Source organism: Vipera ursinii (assembly GCF_947247035.1).
Source record: "Vipera ursinii genome assembly, chromosome: W".
NCBI classification, from domain to species: Eukaryota; Metazoa; Chordata; class Lepidosauria; order Squamata; family Viperidae; genus Vipera; species Vipera ursinii.
This window is the reverse complement of record NC_139522.1, coordinates 17,641,723-17,657,516: the sequence shown is the minus strand read 5'-3', so window position 1 is coordinate 17,657,516 and position 15,794 is coordinate 17,641,723. Positions and strand designations below refer to the sequence as shown.

The window sequence follows — 15,794 nt, the reverse complement described above, 5'->3', positions numbered from 1 at the left end:
CCACAGAGGTGCTACAATGGTTGTAACTTTCAGAACTAGCCATAAGTGCCATTTGTTCAGAGCTGCTGTAACTTTAAATGGTCACTGAACAAACGGTCATAACCTGAGGACTACATGTATTTTAACTTCTTCTGAAATTCCAGAAAACAAAGGCTTAAAGATTTGTAGTTATTGGGAGAAGTTTACAAGGTACTGTATGGTGTTTTGTCCCTATTGCTGCAAAATCAGAATGGATTTTGCAAGATCAGGAGCTGCAGTTTGCATATTTTATGTAGAATGCAGAATCCATCTCAGTCTGGTACATACAGGGGTCTCCAACCTTAGCAACTTTAAGACTTCTTAAGAAATCTGAAAACTGAATTAGCTGCATTCCAGAGCTTCTCTTATTTAATTGTATAGGTGGGAAACAGCTTATAAATGGCTTATAAATGCAGGATTCAATCTGGGTCAGTCACCAGGACCAGAGGTTTAGTCTTCCAAGCTTTCAGGCTCATGCTGGAGCCCATTATTAAGCAGCATGGCTTAATAATGCCTGGGAAACCCCAAAGGTGCTTTTTAAAGAAACAACTGGACTTTCTTGTTTTTCTTTGAAGACGTTTCACTTCTCATCCAAGAAGCTTCTTCAGCTCTTCAGGTGGTGGGGAATGGAAGGATTTATATTCCTTGCAGACAGCTGGTCATTTGCATTCTTTTAGAGAGTCATTGAGGGCACTTGGAGGTTTATCTGTGTCCTCAGGGTCACCTGAGTAGTGCAAATGTGTGTGGAGCCTTCTTGGAACTGCTGAAAGGACTGTGTTGTAGACTGGAGATAGATGATGTCGTATCCCTCCCCCTCTGTTGAGGGAGGACCATTCAATTTTGACATAGATTGCCTCTTTGACTCCTCTTTCAAACCTCCTCTCTGTCCAAAATGTGGACTTTGCTGTCTTCAAAAGCGTGTATTTTGTCTTTTAAATGCAGACAGACTGCTGAATCTTGTCCTGATGGGTTTGTTCTACTATTGTGCCATGCATTTATGACTGGGAAAGCATATGCTTATTCCCTTGGGTAGAAATTTTTATTTGATTCTCTTGCAAACATTCAATTTATTTTTTACTTGTCTCTTTTATACATTACTTGAATTTGTAAGCACTGATGGTATTATGTCAGTTCCTCTCTGGAAAGGAAGACTGTATTTTCACATTTTTAAAATTGTATTTTTTCCCTTTTTCCTTACGCTATTGTGCAGCACGTTCTCCAGTTTTCAGTGCAATGTTTGAACATGAGATGGAAGAGAGTAAAAAGGTAAGCCATGAAGAAGAGCTGCCCAGACAGGGAGATATGGAGGAGGCAAATCTTAGCTAATAGCTGAAAAGTACTGTAGACTTTTTAAATTAGTTTTATTTATTTATAACATAAAATGTGAAAATACAAAAGCAAATAGTAGGGGACAATAGTAGAAAAAGGGAAAACAAAAAAGGTGTGAAGAAGGGGAGGGGAAGAAACAAAAGGCATTGACTTCCAACTCTCTCTATTGCAGTAAAATCAGACATTAACATCTCAACTTTTTACATTTCTATAGTAGTATGTACTAGCCATTTCTGTATTGGCAAATCAGTCTAATTGCACAAAGTCCAGAAGCGGTTTCCAAGTGGAAAAAAAAGTACTTATGTTCTTTTCTTTTATCAGCACAATCAATTTGGCCATCTCTGCTAATCCCATCAGCTTTTGTAATCATTCGTCCATGGTAGGAATCAAGGCATCCTTCCATTTTTGTGCCATCTTTGTAAATCCTTTTTTATATCATTCCAAAGAGGTACATAAAAAGTATTGTAGACTTTTGACCTCAACCCAGAAAGGTCTCACTCAGACAAGAGAGGCTCAATGCAGAAAAAAAATATAGTGTTGTTAATGTGTCCAGGTTGACAAGGCATTTTGCTCTGGGAACAGAGAAGAGATATTATCATGGTTCCGATAGATGAGACCAGTAGAAATAAGAACTCCAAGACAATTGCTTTTCTCAAAGAACACATTTAATGGCTACATAGTATTGGCACGAACAAAGGTGAAACCGAGACTGAAAGTTCCCCCCCCCAATGTTACAAAGTAACAAGTTGAACTCCCCATCCCTGCAGTGTGTCATAAATCACAATCCCCAGTTAACTACTTTGGCGGACTTTCTAATGGTAGCTTCAGCCCACAAAAACATAGGCAATTTGACCTTGGTTCCCACAGAACAATTTATTGTTATGTCTAAACTAAAAGAATACATCTTTCCCCTCCCATTACTGTGGCAACCGAAAATGAAGAAAAGATGGCTGCAGCCAAATTCGGTTGAAGGTTGACAGTTGGATCCCCTTGAGAAGAGAGAAATCCTGTAGGCAGAAAAGGAGTTAGAGTCATGAATCACCTCTAGGCTTATTCAGATGTTTATCATAAAATTTACATACTAATCTATCAGCTTTTGCATCAGTACTTTTTACCCAGGTAGCCTCTGATGGTATCCTTTCCACTGCACCAGATACTGTAACTTTCCCTTGTATAACCTTGAATCAAGGATTCATTTTACTTCATAATGAGTCTCTCCCTCCATGACAAGGGGACCAGGTGCCTGTCTTGGAGGAGGTCTCAATGAGGACTTTCTGTATGGCTTCAATAGGCTGCAGTGGAACACGGGGTGAACTTTCCCTAAAAGGAGAGGGAGCTTTAACTCCATGGTGACAGGGTTTATAATCCGCGCTATGGGAAAAGGTCCAAGGAATTTTGGTCCCAATTTTTTACTAGGCAACTTGAGTCTTTGTAGAGAGATAAACCTTTTCACCCACACGAAATGGCCTCCGGGGAGCCCTTCTCTTGTCTGCCTGCTCTTTGTAAATTTTTGAGGCTTTTATTATAGCCGCTTTTGCATTGTCCCAAACAGCTTTCCAAGAAGTCACCCACTGATATAAAGTTTGAGAAACAGGAGGGTCCTGAGGGAGTTCAGGCATGGGAATGATTTCCCTACCAGTAGCTATTTTAAAAGGAGTGAGTCCAATGCTGCTATGCACCGTGTTATTATAAGCCACCTCAGCAAAGGGGAGGAGGTCAGCCTATGTTGTTTGCTGGTAATCAACATAACATTTAATGTATTGCCCCACCATTGCATTAGCTTTTTCAGCGTCTCCATTTGTAGACGGCTGAAAAGCCGACGATAGTCTCTGCGTGGACCCAATTAGTTTAAGAAAGTCCCTCCAAAATCTCCCAGTAAATTATACTCCTCTATCCGAAATAATCCGTTTTGGAGCTCCACGGAGTTGGTAGATATGTTTGAGAAACATTCTTGCTAGTTTCTTTGTGGAGGGAAGGCCGGAGCAGGCAATGAAGTGAGCTTGCTTTGAAAAAAAGGTCAATCACAGTCCATATTACCGTATTCCCCCTACTCCACAATAAACTCCATGGCAATCTCCTCCCAGGGTTGGGAAGGATCTGTGACTTAATGCAATAATCCAGGGGGCTTACCTGGATGTTTTTTCATTGTTGCACAAGTTGCACAGCTTTTCACATAATTCTCAACATCCTTCTTTAGCCCTGGCCACCAAAATTGTCATCAAATTAAATGTAAAGTTTTCAGGTATCCAAAGTGACCTGCTTGTTTGCTATCATGGCTGCATTGGAGGGCCTGAACTCTAAGGGTTTCTGGTAGGTACAGTTTCGACAACTTCCAAGCCAACCCGTCCTGACAAGTCAGTATGGTTTGGTTTTCCAGGAGCCAGGAATCAGTTTTCAATTCCTCCTTCCGCCTTTTCGTTAATGGGCTATCAGGTTCGGGTGGTTTTGCCCGTGGTTGCCCACCTGTAGTTACTTGAGAGATTGAATGTGGTTGCAGAATGATGGAGTTCACAATCTCCTCTTGACGGCTTTTGTACTGGGGCAGCCTGGATAGGGTGTCATCTAGGAATTTTTTTCCTCCCGGGATGTATTTTAGTGTGAAATTGAAATGGTTAAAATACTGCACCCATTGGACTTGTTTAGCATATAACTTATGGGGTTTTTTCAGTGCCTCTAGATTTTTGTGATCAGTCCATACTTCAAAAGGCAAGTCATCCCCTTCAAGGAAATGACACCAGGTGAGCAGAGCCCACCGGACCACGAAAGCCTCTTTCTCCTAGTCTGCCCAACTTTGTTCAGTGTCTGTTAACTTTTTGGAGGTGTTGGTGCAGGGCTGCAAATCCCCCTTCTCATTCCTTTGCAAAAGAACAGCCCCCACAGCCACATCACTGGCATCAGCTTGGATGATGAATTGTTTCTCAGGATTGGGATGTTTGAGAATGGGTTCTGCTGCAAACAGTCTCTTTAAGTTCTCAAAAGCAGTTTGGCATTCTATGGACCAAGGCAGTGGTTGGCAGGGTCATAGCTTCCCTCCATTTTTCCCCATTTTTAACAGTTCAGTAATTGGCAAAGCAATCTCAGCAAAGGAGGGGATGAATTGCCGGTAGAAGTTTGCAAATCCCCCAAAACTGGAATTGCTTACAGGTCTGTGCGGGTTGCCATTCCAGTACAGCTTTCACTTTAGCTGGATCCATTTCAACGCCTTCACTGGAAATCCTATATCCTAGGTCAGGGGTAGGCAACCTTGGCTCTTTTATGACTCATGGACTTCAACTCCCAGAAATCCTGAGCCAGCCATGCTGGCTCAGGAATTCTGGGAGTTGAAGTCCATGAGTCATAAAAGAGCCAAGGTTGCCTACCCCTGTCCTAGGTAATCCAGGCATGTTTGATGGAACTCACATTTTGAGAGCTTTGCATAAGGTTTAGCACTCAGCAGTTTTCTGAGCAATTCAGGTACTAATTTGACATGTTCCGCCATGGTCTCTGTGTAGATGAGGATGTCGTCAAGGTAGACTGTAACCCCCTTATAGAGGTGATTATGCAGTACTTGATTTATCAGTTGCATAACACAGCAGCGGGGCCCTGCAGGCAGAAAGGCATAACATTAAACTGGAAGCTCCCCAAGGGGCTGTTAAAAGTGGTTTTCCACTCGTCTAGCTTCCTTGATCCTTACTCAGTAATACGCCTCTCTTAGGTCTAATTTGGTAAAAACTTTTCCTTTTGCCAAATGGGCTAACATGTATTTCATCAAAGGGAGGGGGTACATAATCTCCACGTTGACACTGTCAGCGCACAGCCTCATCAACCCATCTTTTTTTTCCTTGAAAAGCACAGGAGCGGCTACTCAGAATTTTGCTGGCTGGATGAATCCTCTGGCTAAGTTCTTATCAATGTATGCCCTCGGTTCCTTCAGTTCACGTGTGTGTGTGTGTGTCATTGAATACATTTTTGGCTTGGGTAACTTGGCTCATGCTAAAATCTCAACAGCGCAGTCAGTGGTTCTGGGGCGGGGGGCGGGGCAGAACATCGCATTCCGCCTTGCTGAATGCTTCTGCTAGGTCTCTATATTCACTTGGGATGAGTGGCTCTCCCAGCGGTGAACTCACAGCAGATTTCAAGGTCTCCAGGTGCTTCCCTTGGCTCTCACATGGGCTACTGATAAGAGTAGGAAGTGAAGGTACAGTTGCTAGTCTTAGAGTCCTCACTCCGTTCTCCCACCAGATCATAGGGCGCCATTTGTCAAGCCAAGCTAGCCCCAGAATCACTGCTTCTGTCATTTTTGGGATCACCACAAAACAGATTAGCTCCCAATGCTCCCCTATCTCTAGGTGCACTAGCTCAGTTAAATGAGTGGCCGGGGCTCCTCCTATGAGAGATCCATCGGCCTGCTCGAACCTCATGGGTAGAGGCAGCAGTCTTGCCCTAATGCACAGCTTATGTACCATGGGGAGGTTGATCAAGCATCAGGTGCAGCCCGAATCAACTAAAACGTTCAAATCCATCTGAGCCCCTGATTTAGGTACCAATAGTTTGGCAGAAAGGGCAAAAGGTGGGATAGGCTGACTCACCATTGGGTCATCTTCTCCTGCATCATCGCTGTGGTATGGATCAGGTGCGGGCAGGCGCTCAGCTGAATCCTCTTGTTTCTCCTGGGGAGGAGAGGTGACTTGTACAACTTGCCCCTGGTTGACTTCTCTCGCGGTGGTCGAGGTTGTCTCTTTGGCTTTGTGGGGGCTGTGGTCGCACTTTTCGGGGGAGGGAAAGGGACCAGACAGTCCACTGCTCGATGCCCAAGTTGCTCACACCTGAAGCACTTGATCTGGGATCGAGTGGGAGCCCTAATGGATCCAGTTGCCGCAGCAGGTCGGGGGTGCTGTGACAGTTGGCGCCTCACCAGATCTCGCCTTGGTTGGGGTCCTGAAGTTGCAGGCTTGTGGTACTGGGTCAGTTCAATATCCAAATTCGTAGCCAAACTGTACCAATCATGGAGTTGATCGAGATTCCCCCTGCAGATGCACATCTGGAACAGATCGTGGTCCAGCTCTGCTTTGAAGTAGTGGATCAATGACTGTTCAGGCCACTGCCTGATCCATCCCACTAGCCTTCGAAATTCTCTTACGTACTCTCTTGCAGGCCAACCCCTCTGCTTCACATCGTGAATGTCCTTTTCTGCTTGCACAGCCTGGGATTCATCTTCAAACCTGGTTCTCAGCCTGCGTGTGAATAGATTGAAATCCCATAGCTCTGGCACGTGGTCCTCATTTAGGGCAGCTGTCCACTCCGCAGCTTCCCCTTCTAGATTTGCAGCTACAGAATCAATCATTTCGGCATCGTCTAAATAAGCACGGCTGTAACGATTTACATGAGACCACACCTGGTTCAGGAAAATAGTCACCTCGGGATCACCATCAAAAGTGGGCTTGAGGGGGTGGGGTGGATCTGCAGGTCGTCGGTCCCAGAGAGCCTGCAGCAAACCAGGCAACTGGGGTTGGAGTTGCTGAAATCTCCCTCGATGGAAGACCTTTGGCGGGGGTCCTGGGTTGGCAGGGCATTGACGGTCAGGGTTGGCACGATGCCGGTAGCGGTCGGGACCAGCTGCGCGTTGGTAGCAGTCTGGGCTGGCCGGGCACCACCGGCACTCGGGAATGGCATAGCACTGATAACGGTCAGGGCTTATTGGGCATTGGTAGCAGTCAGGGCTAGGAGAACGTTGACACCGGTCTGGGCTAGTGTGACGCTGGCGTTGGTCGCGACTGGCAGTAATACTCAGGACTGACCTGTTGCTGGGGTCAATCCGGTCTAGCATGACGTCGGTAGTGGTCAGGGCTCCGCCAGTGCACTGGACTCGACATTAGGTCCGGCTTTGGCAGCGGGGAGGTGGCCCGTGCCACCGCTACAGGACTGGGACTTCGTCAGGGCGGTGGAGGCTCAAGGGACCACCTGTCTTCTCGCCCACCTGAGATCACCTGGTGCGTGGCCTGTCCTCCGCCCATCTCCAGCCTGTCAAACGTCTCGCTCAGACGTTCGACCGAGTGGCTGTGGATAGCAGTCAGGTATTTCCATTCCCCTGACTTGTCCCAAGCGGCCAGTCGTTTTGCCTTCATCATCACAGGTGAATGGAAACCCTGCGACAAGATCAGTGGGAACTCGACCTTTGCAGCTTTCACCGTGCTCTTAAGCGGTAGGGCAGCATCTGACCGCCAGGTCCCCCCGAGGATGAACGCTTCTTCTCTCTGAGTCAGCTTCTCCGACGGGAACTCTCAGGCCTTTGGTCTCGCTCCAGCTGCAAGGACTGCATTCTCCACCTGGGCAGCAGCCTGCGCTCCATCCGCCGCCGCCGCTCTGAGGCCTGAGATTGATTCCCCTTTCTTTTCCATCTCCGCTTCTTCCCTGAGTCTTTGCCATCCTCCCAGAATCTAGGTAGGCGACCAGGGCTCAGGACCCCATGGGTTAGTGAATTTTAGAGTCTTGGTTTAATGTCATGGTTCCGATAGATGAGACCAGTAGAAATAAGAACTCCAAGAAAATTGCTTTTCTCAAAGAACACATTTAATGGCTACATAGTATTGGCACGAACAAAGGTGAAACCAAGACTGAAAGTTCCCCCCCAAGGTTACAAAGTAACAAGTTGAACTCCCCACCCCTGGAGTGTGTCATAAATCACAATCCCCAATTAACTACTTTGGTGGGCTTTCTAACGGTAGCTTCAGCCCGCCAAAAGTTAGGTAACTTGACTTTGGTTCCCACAGAACAATTTATTGTTATGTCTAAACTAAAAGAATGCATCTCCCCCCTGCCATTACTGTGGCAACTGAAAACAAAGCAAAGGTGGCTGCAGCCAAATTCGGTTGAAGGTTGACAGATATGAGTGTAGATTGCAACTTGGATAGTTAGGTTTTATATAGTGGGTTGGTAGAGTTCCATCATTGTCCATCAAAACAATATGTCAGTGTAGTTGGCCAATTGATTTTAAGTTTCTTATTTCCAGCAGTCAGCTGAAGCACTGGATTCTAATCTGAGATGGTAGCCTTGGTGAAACTGAACAGAGTCAGGGTCCAAATAAGTATTTCACCATTCCTACTTTGCATATAGGATATGTTAGAGATAAGCATATTATAATTTATGGTGTGAACTGTTAAGAAAAGGAAGAAAAAATTAAGCAATTCTTTAAAATAGTAATAAAGTATAAAATAAAATATAACACATTGGAGAAGCTGTTCTTCTGCTTAAAACAATTCTAAAACATTCATTGCTAGTGATTTCTTCTATTACAGGTAGAAAAACCAGATTAAGGGGGAAGTTGTACTTTGTCTTCTTGCAGTGCTAGAAGAATACATGACACTTAACCTATGTTTGCATATACTTTACAGCAGGCCCTGTAAAGACAGGGCCTTAAGCCTTGGGTCTGGCACACAGAGGTATTCCAGAATTTGCAATCGAAATAATTTTTAAGTGATATAATGTGAAAATTATTACATTTGTTTACACTGAAACTAACAGTAATTAATTTACTTTTAATAAAATGTAAATAAAAATCAAATTTAAACTTTTTCCTTAGCCTTATCTTATCTTTTTGAAGGGCAATCATTTCCATTCACTTAAAAAGCCAGATGTAGCCTTCAACCTGAAAGGTTTGAGATGTGCAGAGTAATTAGGTGAGCAGCAATATTAATATATAAAAAGCAGGTTTGCACCCCTGCTTACAGAGAGGACAAAAAGACAAATTTAGGCTTTCTGTTGCCTCAGAAGAATAATGTTCCTCTCCCCTCTGGTGCAGAATCGAGTTGAAATCAATGATGTGGAACCTGAAGTTTTTAAAGAAATGATGTGCTTCATTTACACTGGGAAGGCACCTAACCTTGACAAAATGGCTGATGATCTGCTTGCAGCTGCTGACAAGGTACAAGGAAAACAGCCTTGTAGAAAAACAAAAATTGGGGAAAGCTGGAACAGAGACTGATGCCAACATATTTGGAGCATTTTTGTATTACCCATCTTACAGTGAGGGAAAAATGTATTTGATCCCCTGCTGATTTTGTACATTTGCTCACTGACAAAGAAATTAACAGTCTATAATCTTAATGGTAGGTTTATTTTAACAGTAAGAGACAGAATAACAAAAAAATACACAAAAAACACATTTCAAAAAAGTTATAAATTGTTTTGCATTTTAATGAGTGAAATAAGTATTTGACCCCTTCGCAAAACATGACTTAGTAGTTGGTGGCAAAACCCTTGTTGCCAATCACAGTGGTCAGACGTTTCTTGTAGTTGGCCACCAGGTTTGCACACATTTCGGGAGGGATTTTGTCCCTCCCAGTTCTCCTCTGAATCATTCAGATGTTCATTGGCAAACTTCAGACAGGCCTGTACATGTGCTTCCTTGACCAGGGGGACCTTGCAGGCGCTGCAGGATTTCAGTCCTTCACAGCGTAGTGTGTTCCCAATTGTTTTCTTGGTGACTATGGTCTTAGCTGTCTTGAGATCATTGACAAGATCCTTCTGTGAAGTTCTGGGCTCATTCCTCACCATTCTCATGTTTATTGAAACTCCACGAGGCGAGATCTTACATGGAGCCCCAGACCGAGGAAGATTGACATTATTTTGTGTTTCTTCCATTTGTGAATAATCGCACCAACTGTTGTCACCTTCTCACCAAGCTGCTTGGTGATAGTCTTGTAGCCCATTCCAGCCTTGTGTAGGTCTACAATCTTGTCCCTGACATCCTTGGACAGCTCTTTGGTCTTGGCCATGGTGGTGAGTTTGGAATCTGATTGATTGATTGGTTCTGTGGACAGGTATCTTTTATACAGGTAACAAGCTGAGATTAGGAGCACACCCTTTAAGAGACTGTTCCTAATCTCAGCTCATTACCTGTATAAAAGACACCTGGGAGCCAGAAATCTTGCTGATTAATAGGGGATCAAATACTTATTTTGCTCATTAAAATGCAAATCAATTTATAACTTTTTTGAAATCTGTTTTTCTGGATTTTTTGTTGTTATTCTGTCTCTTACTGTTAAAATAAACCTACCATTAAAATTATAGACTGATCATTTGTCAGTGGGCAAATGAACAAAATCAGCAAGGGATCAAATAATTCCCCCCCCCCGTAACTGTTTTTTTTACCTCCTCACATTCATAAGTAGGTATGTCTTAAGCTTTTGCTTTTTAGAACCTATATGTTTACTTCCTAATATTTAGTGGAATTTGTAGCATGGAAAAGTAAAGAGTACTGTAGAGTAAGGAATGGCAACCTTTGGGTTCACTTCTGTATTAGATTCTGAAACATTTGCCAATCTTATCTGGCAATTCTATCACCTTTCAGGATGGTAAAAGTGCTGCCCATCCAGGGTGATAAGCACCAGTGCATCTTATGTTTCCCAATAGGGTATTTGACAGAAGGTAGTTCTGGAATATGTCATTGATAACCATAAATTCACCATCCATACCTTATGGCTTGGAGTTGGGACAGGAGTGGACAACTATCTGATTATTAATATTTGGCACCAGCATAAAATTGACATATACAACACTGGGAATACTTGTGTATAAACAGGTCAGCTTCCCAATATTAGAAGCTGAGCTCTATTGGAATAGAACTGTAGCAAACCTTTTTATAAGCCTCTTGCCAAAGAGGACAGGATAGGCAAATAAGAGCAGTCAGGCTAAAGAGCATGAAAAATTTCCACCACACCACATTCTAACCCACAAATCCATCTGTGCTGGTCTGCAACCACCTACCTTTGATTCACATATAATTTAGATTTTAGATTTAGATTTTATTAGATTTATATACCGCCCTTTTCCCGTAGGACTCAGGGCGGTTTACAGGGTGTTTAAAACATCAATACAAAAATTAAAAAACAATTAAAAATAATTAAATTCAGTCCCTAAAGTAGAAATATAAAACCCCAATTAAAACTCTCAGCCTGGGCCGGAAAGCTCAAAGAACCAGGTCTTCAGGTCCCGGCGAAATGAGCAAAGGTCGGGGGCAGTTCTAAGCTCCATAGGCAGCTGGTTCCAAAGGGCAGGCACACCCACAGAGAAGGCCCTCCCCCTGGGTGTTATCCGCCGGCAGTCTTACCGGCGGCACCCTGAGAAGGCCCTCCCTGTGGGAGCGCACAGGACAAAGGGAACTTGATGCCGGCAGCAGGTGTTCCCTCAAATATCCCGGACCCAAGCCATTTAGGGCTTTATAGGTCATCACCAGCACCTTGAATCTCACCCGGAGGGCAACTGGAAGCCAATGCAGCTCGCGGAGTAGAGGTGTTACATGGGAGTATCGGGAAACCCCCATCACAACTCGCGTGGCTGCATTCTGCACCAGCTGAAGCCTCCGAGTGGTCCTCAAGGGCAGCCCCATGTAGAGAGCGTTGCAGTAGTCTAACCGGGAGGTCACGAGCGTATATAATATGTATATAATATTCTGATGTTAAGGATAAAATACATGGATATCAGTGAAATCAAGTTTTTAGGTTCATTATGTTTCTCTTTGTACACACTTCAGCAAGTAACTTAAAATCGTTCCAATCAAGCTCCACACTGGCCAGCTGCCTCCAATCTAATATTCTCCCTGAATTTCCAGTGTCTATACTTAATTTTGTCCCAACACACCAGGAAGTAGCCAGACTGTAGGGCACGGGTGTCAAACTTGCCATGTCACGTGACGTGTCACGATGTATCGCAACTCTTTTTGCATTGCCGGCAATGGGGTGGGCGCAACTTTGGTATGATGAAACCGGCCCATGGGCCGGCAGTTTGACACTCCTGCTGTAGGAATTAGAAGCAGGGATAGAGTGTTGGGGGTGGGGACATGGCTGAGGAGGATGGGTTTTTAGAAATGTGAATTATTTGTGTAGCTTTTATCCAGTGAACAATCAAAAACAGAAAAACAGAACCAAAACATTTTATGGCAGCACATAAAACCTCTTAATACTTGCCCAAGAGGTTAGGGAACAGCTTGTTCTGTCTTCTTCCAGTCTCTTGGGAAAAATACATAATTTTACTATAAACAAAGTGCAACGCCTCTCTGAAACCGTGGAGAACTGCCATTGGGCTCTTGGGTGAAGATGTGATTAGTGAGTTTATTTTTGTCTTTCCAATATTTTTGAGGAAGATTGGGAAGAGATGCTGTGATGCCTGAAGAACTAACATATATGGTTAAGTTTGGTCCAGGTTTATATGCAAGCTGTTTTATTGTGCTTGTATATTCCCTATGCTCAGAGCTTCAAAGTTCAGCAAAGAAAATAAATTCTGCAAATTAATTAGTATACTTTTAATTTCAGTTCTGTGATCCAAGGTTGGCCCTAATTTCAATATTTTTGGCTAAAAAGCAACAGCAGTGTGAAGGAAGAAGTGTAGCACTATTTCTGTTTTTAATTTATTGACATTTCTTTAAGCAATAGGGTTTCCCTTTCTTTGTGAGCAACATTGACAGGTACCCATCATCCATGCATGATTGTGAAAGTTTAGCTCAAAAAGATTCCCATTATATAATGTGGGATTGTATTAGATCCAAAATGGATGTTTACTGCAGACCCATTTAAATTACATTAGATATTTACATTAGTTATATTGTTAAGCATGACTATCCAGCTCACTATGCTCTGTGGGCTTTGTTCTGATGTTGTTTCATGTTGCTGGAAAGTTATGAAGAACTTGGCATCTATGTTTAAACAGTCCAATTTTGGGGGGTATATTTTTCAGTATGCTTTGGAACGCTTGAAAGTGATGTGTGAGGATGCATTGTGCAGCAATCTGTCTGTGGAGAATGCAGCAGAGATCCTAATATTGGCTGATCTACACAGTGCTGACCAGCTAAAATCTCAGGCAGTTGACTTCATAAACTAGTAAGTGGCTTTTTTATTTGACTCTCTAGTTAACTAAATCTAGCAAGGGCAATCTTCAAAGCTAAGTTTTGCCATTTTACGTAAGCTAGGATATCTAAGGAGTTCGATTCTGATTAGCTCAAGGTTGACTCAGCCTTCCATCCTTCTGAGGTTGGTAAAATGAGGACTCAGATTGTTGGGGGCAATATGCTGACTGTAAACCGCTTAGAGAGGGTTGTAAAGCACTATGAAGCAGTATATAAATCTAAGTCCTATTGCTGTCTTTCCAAAGTCTGGCACCCTCCAGATACCCTAGAATTCTCCTCTTATCATTCTTCCCAGAATAGCAAAGTTGGTTGGGGATAATAAAATTTGCAGTTCAGATCCTCTGCAGGATACCAGGGTGAGAGGGTTGTGTCTAAGTATAGCTAAACTTCTCTCAAAGGTCCCAACTCCTTAGAAATGTTTCTTCCTACCTTAAAATGTTGCCATCAACTCTGGAGAGATGGAAAATAGCCAGCAGCTGCTCCATTGTTTGCTTTACTGATGAATAGATAGATTCTTATCACAGCATTCCCCAAGATAGTTTTGTACAGTTGTGTTAGAGCTGCAGCTCTCAGGATTTATCAGCCAACAGCTCTACTGCACATATAGATGAAGCTCCTTTTTGGAAAGGCAACATTATTCAACTGTTTTTGCCAAGGAGGATGGTAGCTAATTCTCCTTTGTCCAATTTTAACTGGGATTATTTGCCTTTTTTGTTTACCTTGTTTTATTGTATGCAGCCCAGAGTCACAATACCTGAGTTGGGCAGCAATCAAATCAATCAATCAATAAGCCTCAAAATAGTCCTATGGGGATAAAAAAGGTAAAGGTAAAGGTTCCCCTGCACACATGCGTGCTAATTGTTTCCGACTCTATGGGCCGGTGCTCATCTCCATTTCAAAGCTGAAGAGCCAGCGCTTGTCCGAGGACATGTCCGTGGTCATGTGGCCGGCATGACTAGACGCCAAAGGCGCACGGAACGCTGTTACCTTCCCACCTTAGTGGTCCCTGTTTTTCTACTTGCATTTTCTACTCGCTTCCCCACCTTCCCTATGGGGATAGAGGCATCTTTATTAAAAGAATAATGTCCAGAGATACGTAGTGAAAAATATCCAGCTTCTTGTCCCTATGGACATTTTCAAATAGGTAATATTAATTGAGATATAAAAAATAAGTATCAAAGTTTGAGACTTTCCTTTGCTGTGCTATGTCACTGTTGATTTTCATGAACTTTTTTTTCAATCTGTTAACCCTGAATTCCTGATTATTGTTTTCAGCCATGCTTCTGATGTCATGGAGACTTCAGGCTGGAAGTCAATGGTAGTATCTCACCCTCATTTGGTGGCAGAGGCATATCGTTCACTGGCCTCTGCACAGTGCCCCTTTCTGGGACCTCCACGCAAACGGCTGAAGCAATCTTAAGGATGGCTCCCCCACTGCACAACCCTGTCACTCTCTCCCTTTTTAATGAAGTAGCAACAGAAACAGTTGTTTCTCCAAAATTGACCACCAAATAGACAATGCAAACTGTGGAGCTTTTTACTTTGTTGTGGGTGGGTTGGGAGGAAGAGTGCTTTGGGACATGCAGACTTTTAAACAAAAGAAAAACAGCATCAAGTCAACTTTGGGGCAAATGGGGAAGGGACAGATTTTGGGTAAAGAGGGACTGTTCAGCCTTCTGTTGCTGTATTGTCTGTGTGTTTTCCTTTGACTGGCTGAGTCAAAAACTTAAGGATTGGCCAGGAATCTGATTCCACAATTTTAAATAGAATTTAAAGTGAAAAAAGACAAGAGGCTTCTTCATCTGACAGCACAGAAGAAGAAATTGATATACTTGGAGCAAAGAGAGCATTCTCCTTTGTCTGGGGAATGAACCGGGGAATGGGGAAAATCAGTTGGCCATGGCAAAACGAATCCCATGAATGGAAGCATCAGTGGAATTTTTGTTGAAAGACTTGAAACAAAATCAGACCTTCCGACCCTATTGACATTTCTGCATTTACCATCCAGCCATGATAAGAAGATTGCTCTGTCTTGGTAGCAGTTGTACATGAATTGGGGGGGGAAAGAAAGAAACAAGTGAATATAACTTGTCAAAATGGCAGCTTCTTAAAAGTGCTGATGAAGGAACTACTCCAGGATACACTTTCTAGAAGACAGGGATAGGGTGGAGGCAGCCATTATCAGCTTTCAGGAACCATTGAGATTCTTTACTTGGAATTAGTTATCCAAGAACAATAGTTAATTGTTTAGATATCATGGGAGCTTTGTTCTTCTGGTACCTCGTTTCCTTGCTTTGTTTTTTTTATTCTTGACTCCTGTGATTCCTCCTCCACCTACAAACCTTTTTTGTTTTGTTTTTTAAAGAAATTTTATTGTTCATGAATACTTGTATCAAAGGTTTCTTGTCTTGAGTTGCTAAAAACAAATGTTTGTATCCATCTGCTGGTTTGTAGAAAATCTGGTCCTGTTTCTTTTTAAGCCCATTTTCTGTTACAGGTAAAGTGTTCCAAAATTGTGGTAAAGCTTTTTTTTCCCTTTTGGTTTTTTTTTTGGGGGGGGGTGTAATTA

The 15,794-nt window shown here is 43.2% G+C and overlaps 1 protein-coding gene across 1 annotated transcript in view; it reads left to right on the top strand.

The window, feature by feature from the left end:
• The window catches only part of LOC310648318 (speckle-type POZ protein), a 39,095-nt gene extending 24,320 nt beyond the window's left edge, over positions 1-14,775 (top strand). Inside the window, exons 6-9 of the mRNA XM_083376078.1 lie at positions 1,229-1,284; positions 9,125-9,247; positions 13,057-13,199; positions 14,501-14,775. Of these exons, the coding sequence (XP_083232204.1) occupies positions 1,229-1,284; positions 9,125-9,247; positions 13,057-13,199; positions 14,501-14,645 (467 nt within the window). The 3' untranslated portion in view covers positions 14,646-14,775. The remainder of the gene's footprint in view (positions 1-1,228; positions 1,285-9,124; positions 9,248-13,056; positions 13,200-14,500) is intronic.
• Positions 14,776-15,794: the final 1,019 nt, after the last annotated feature.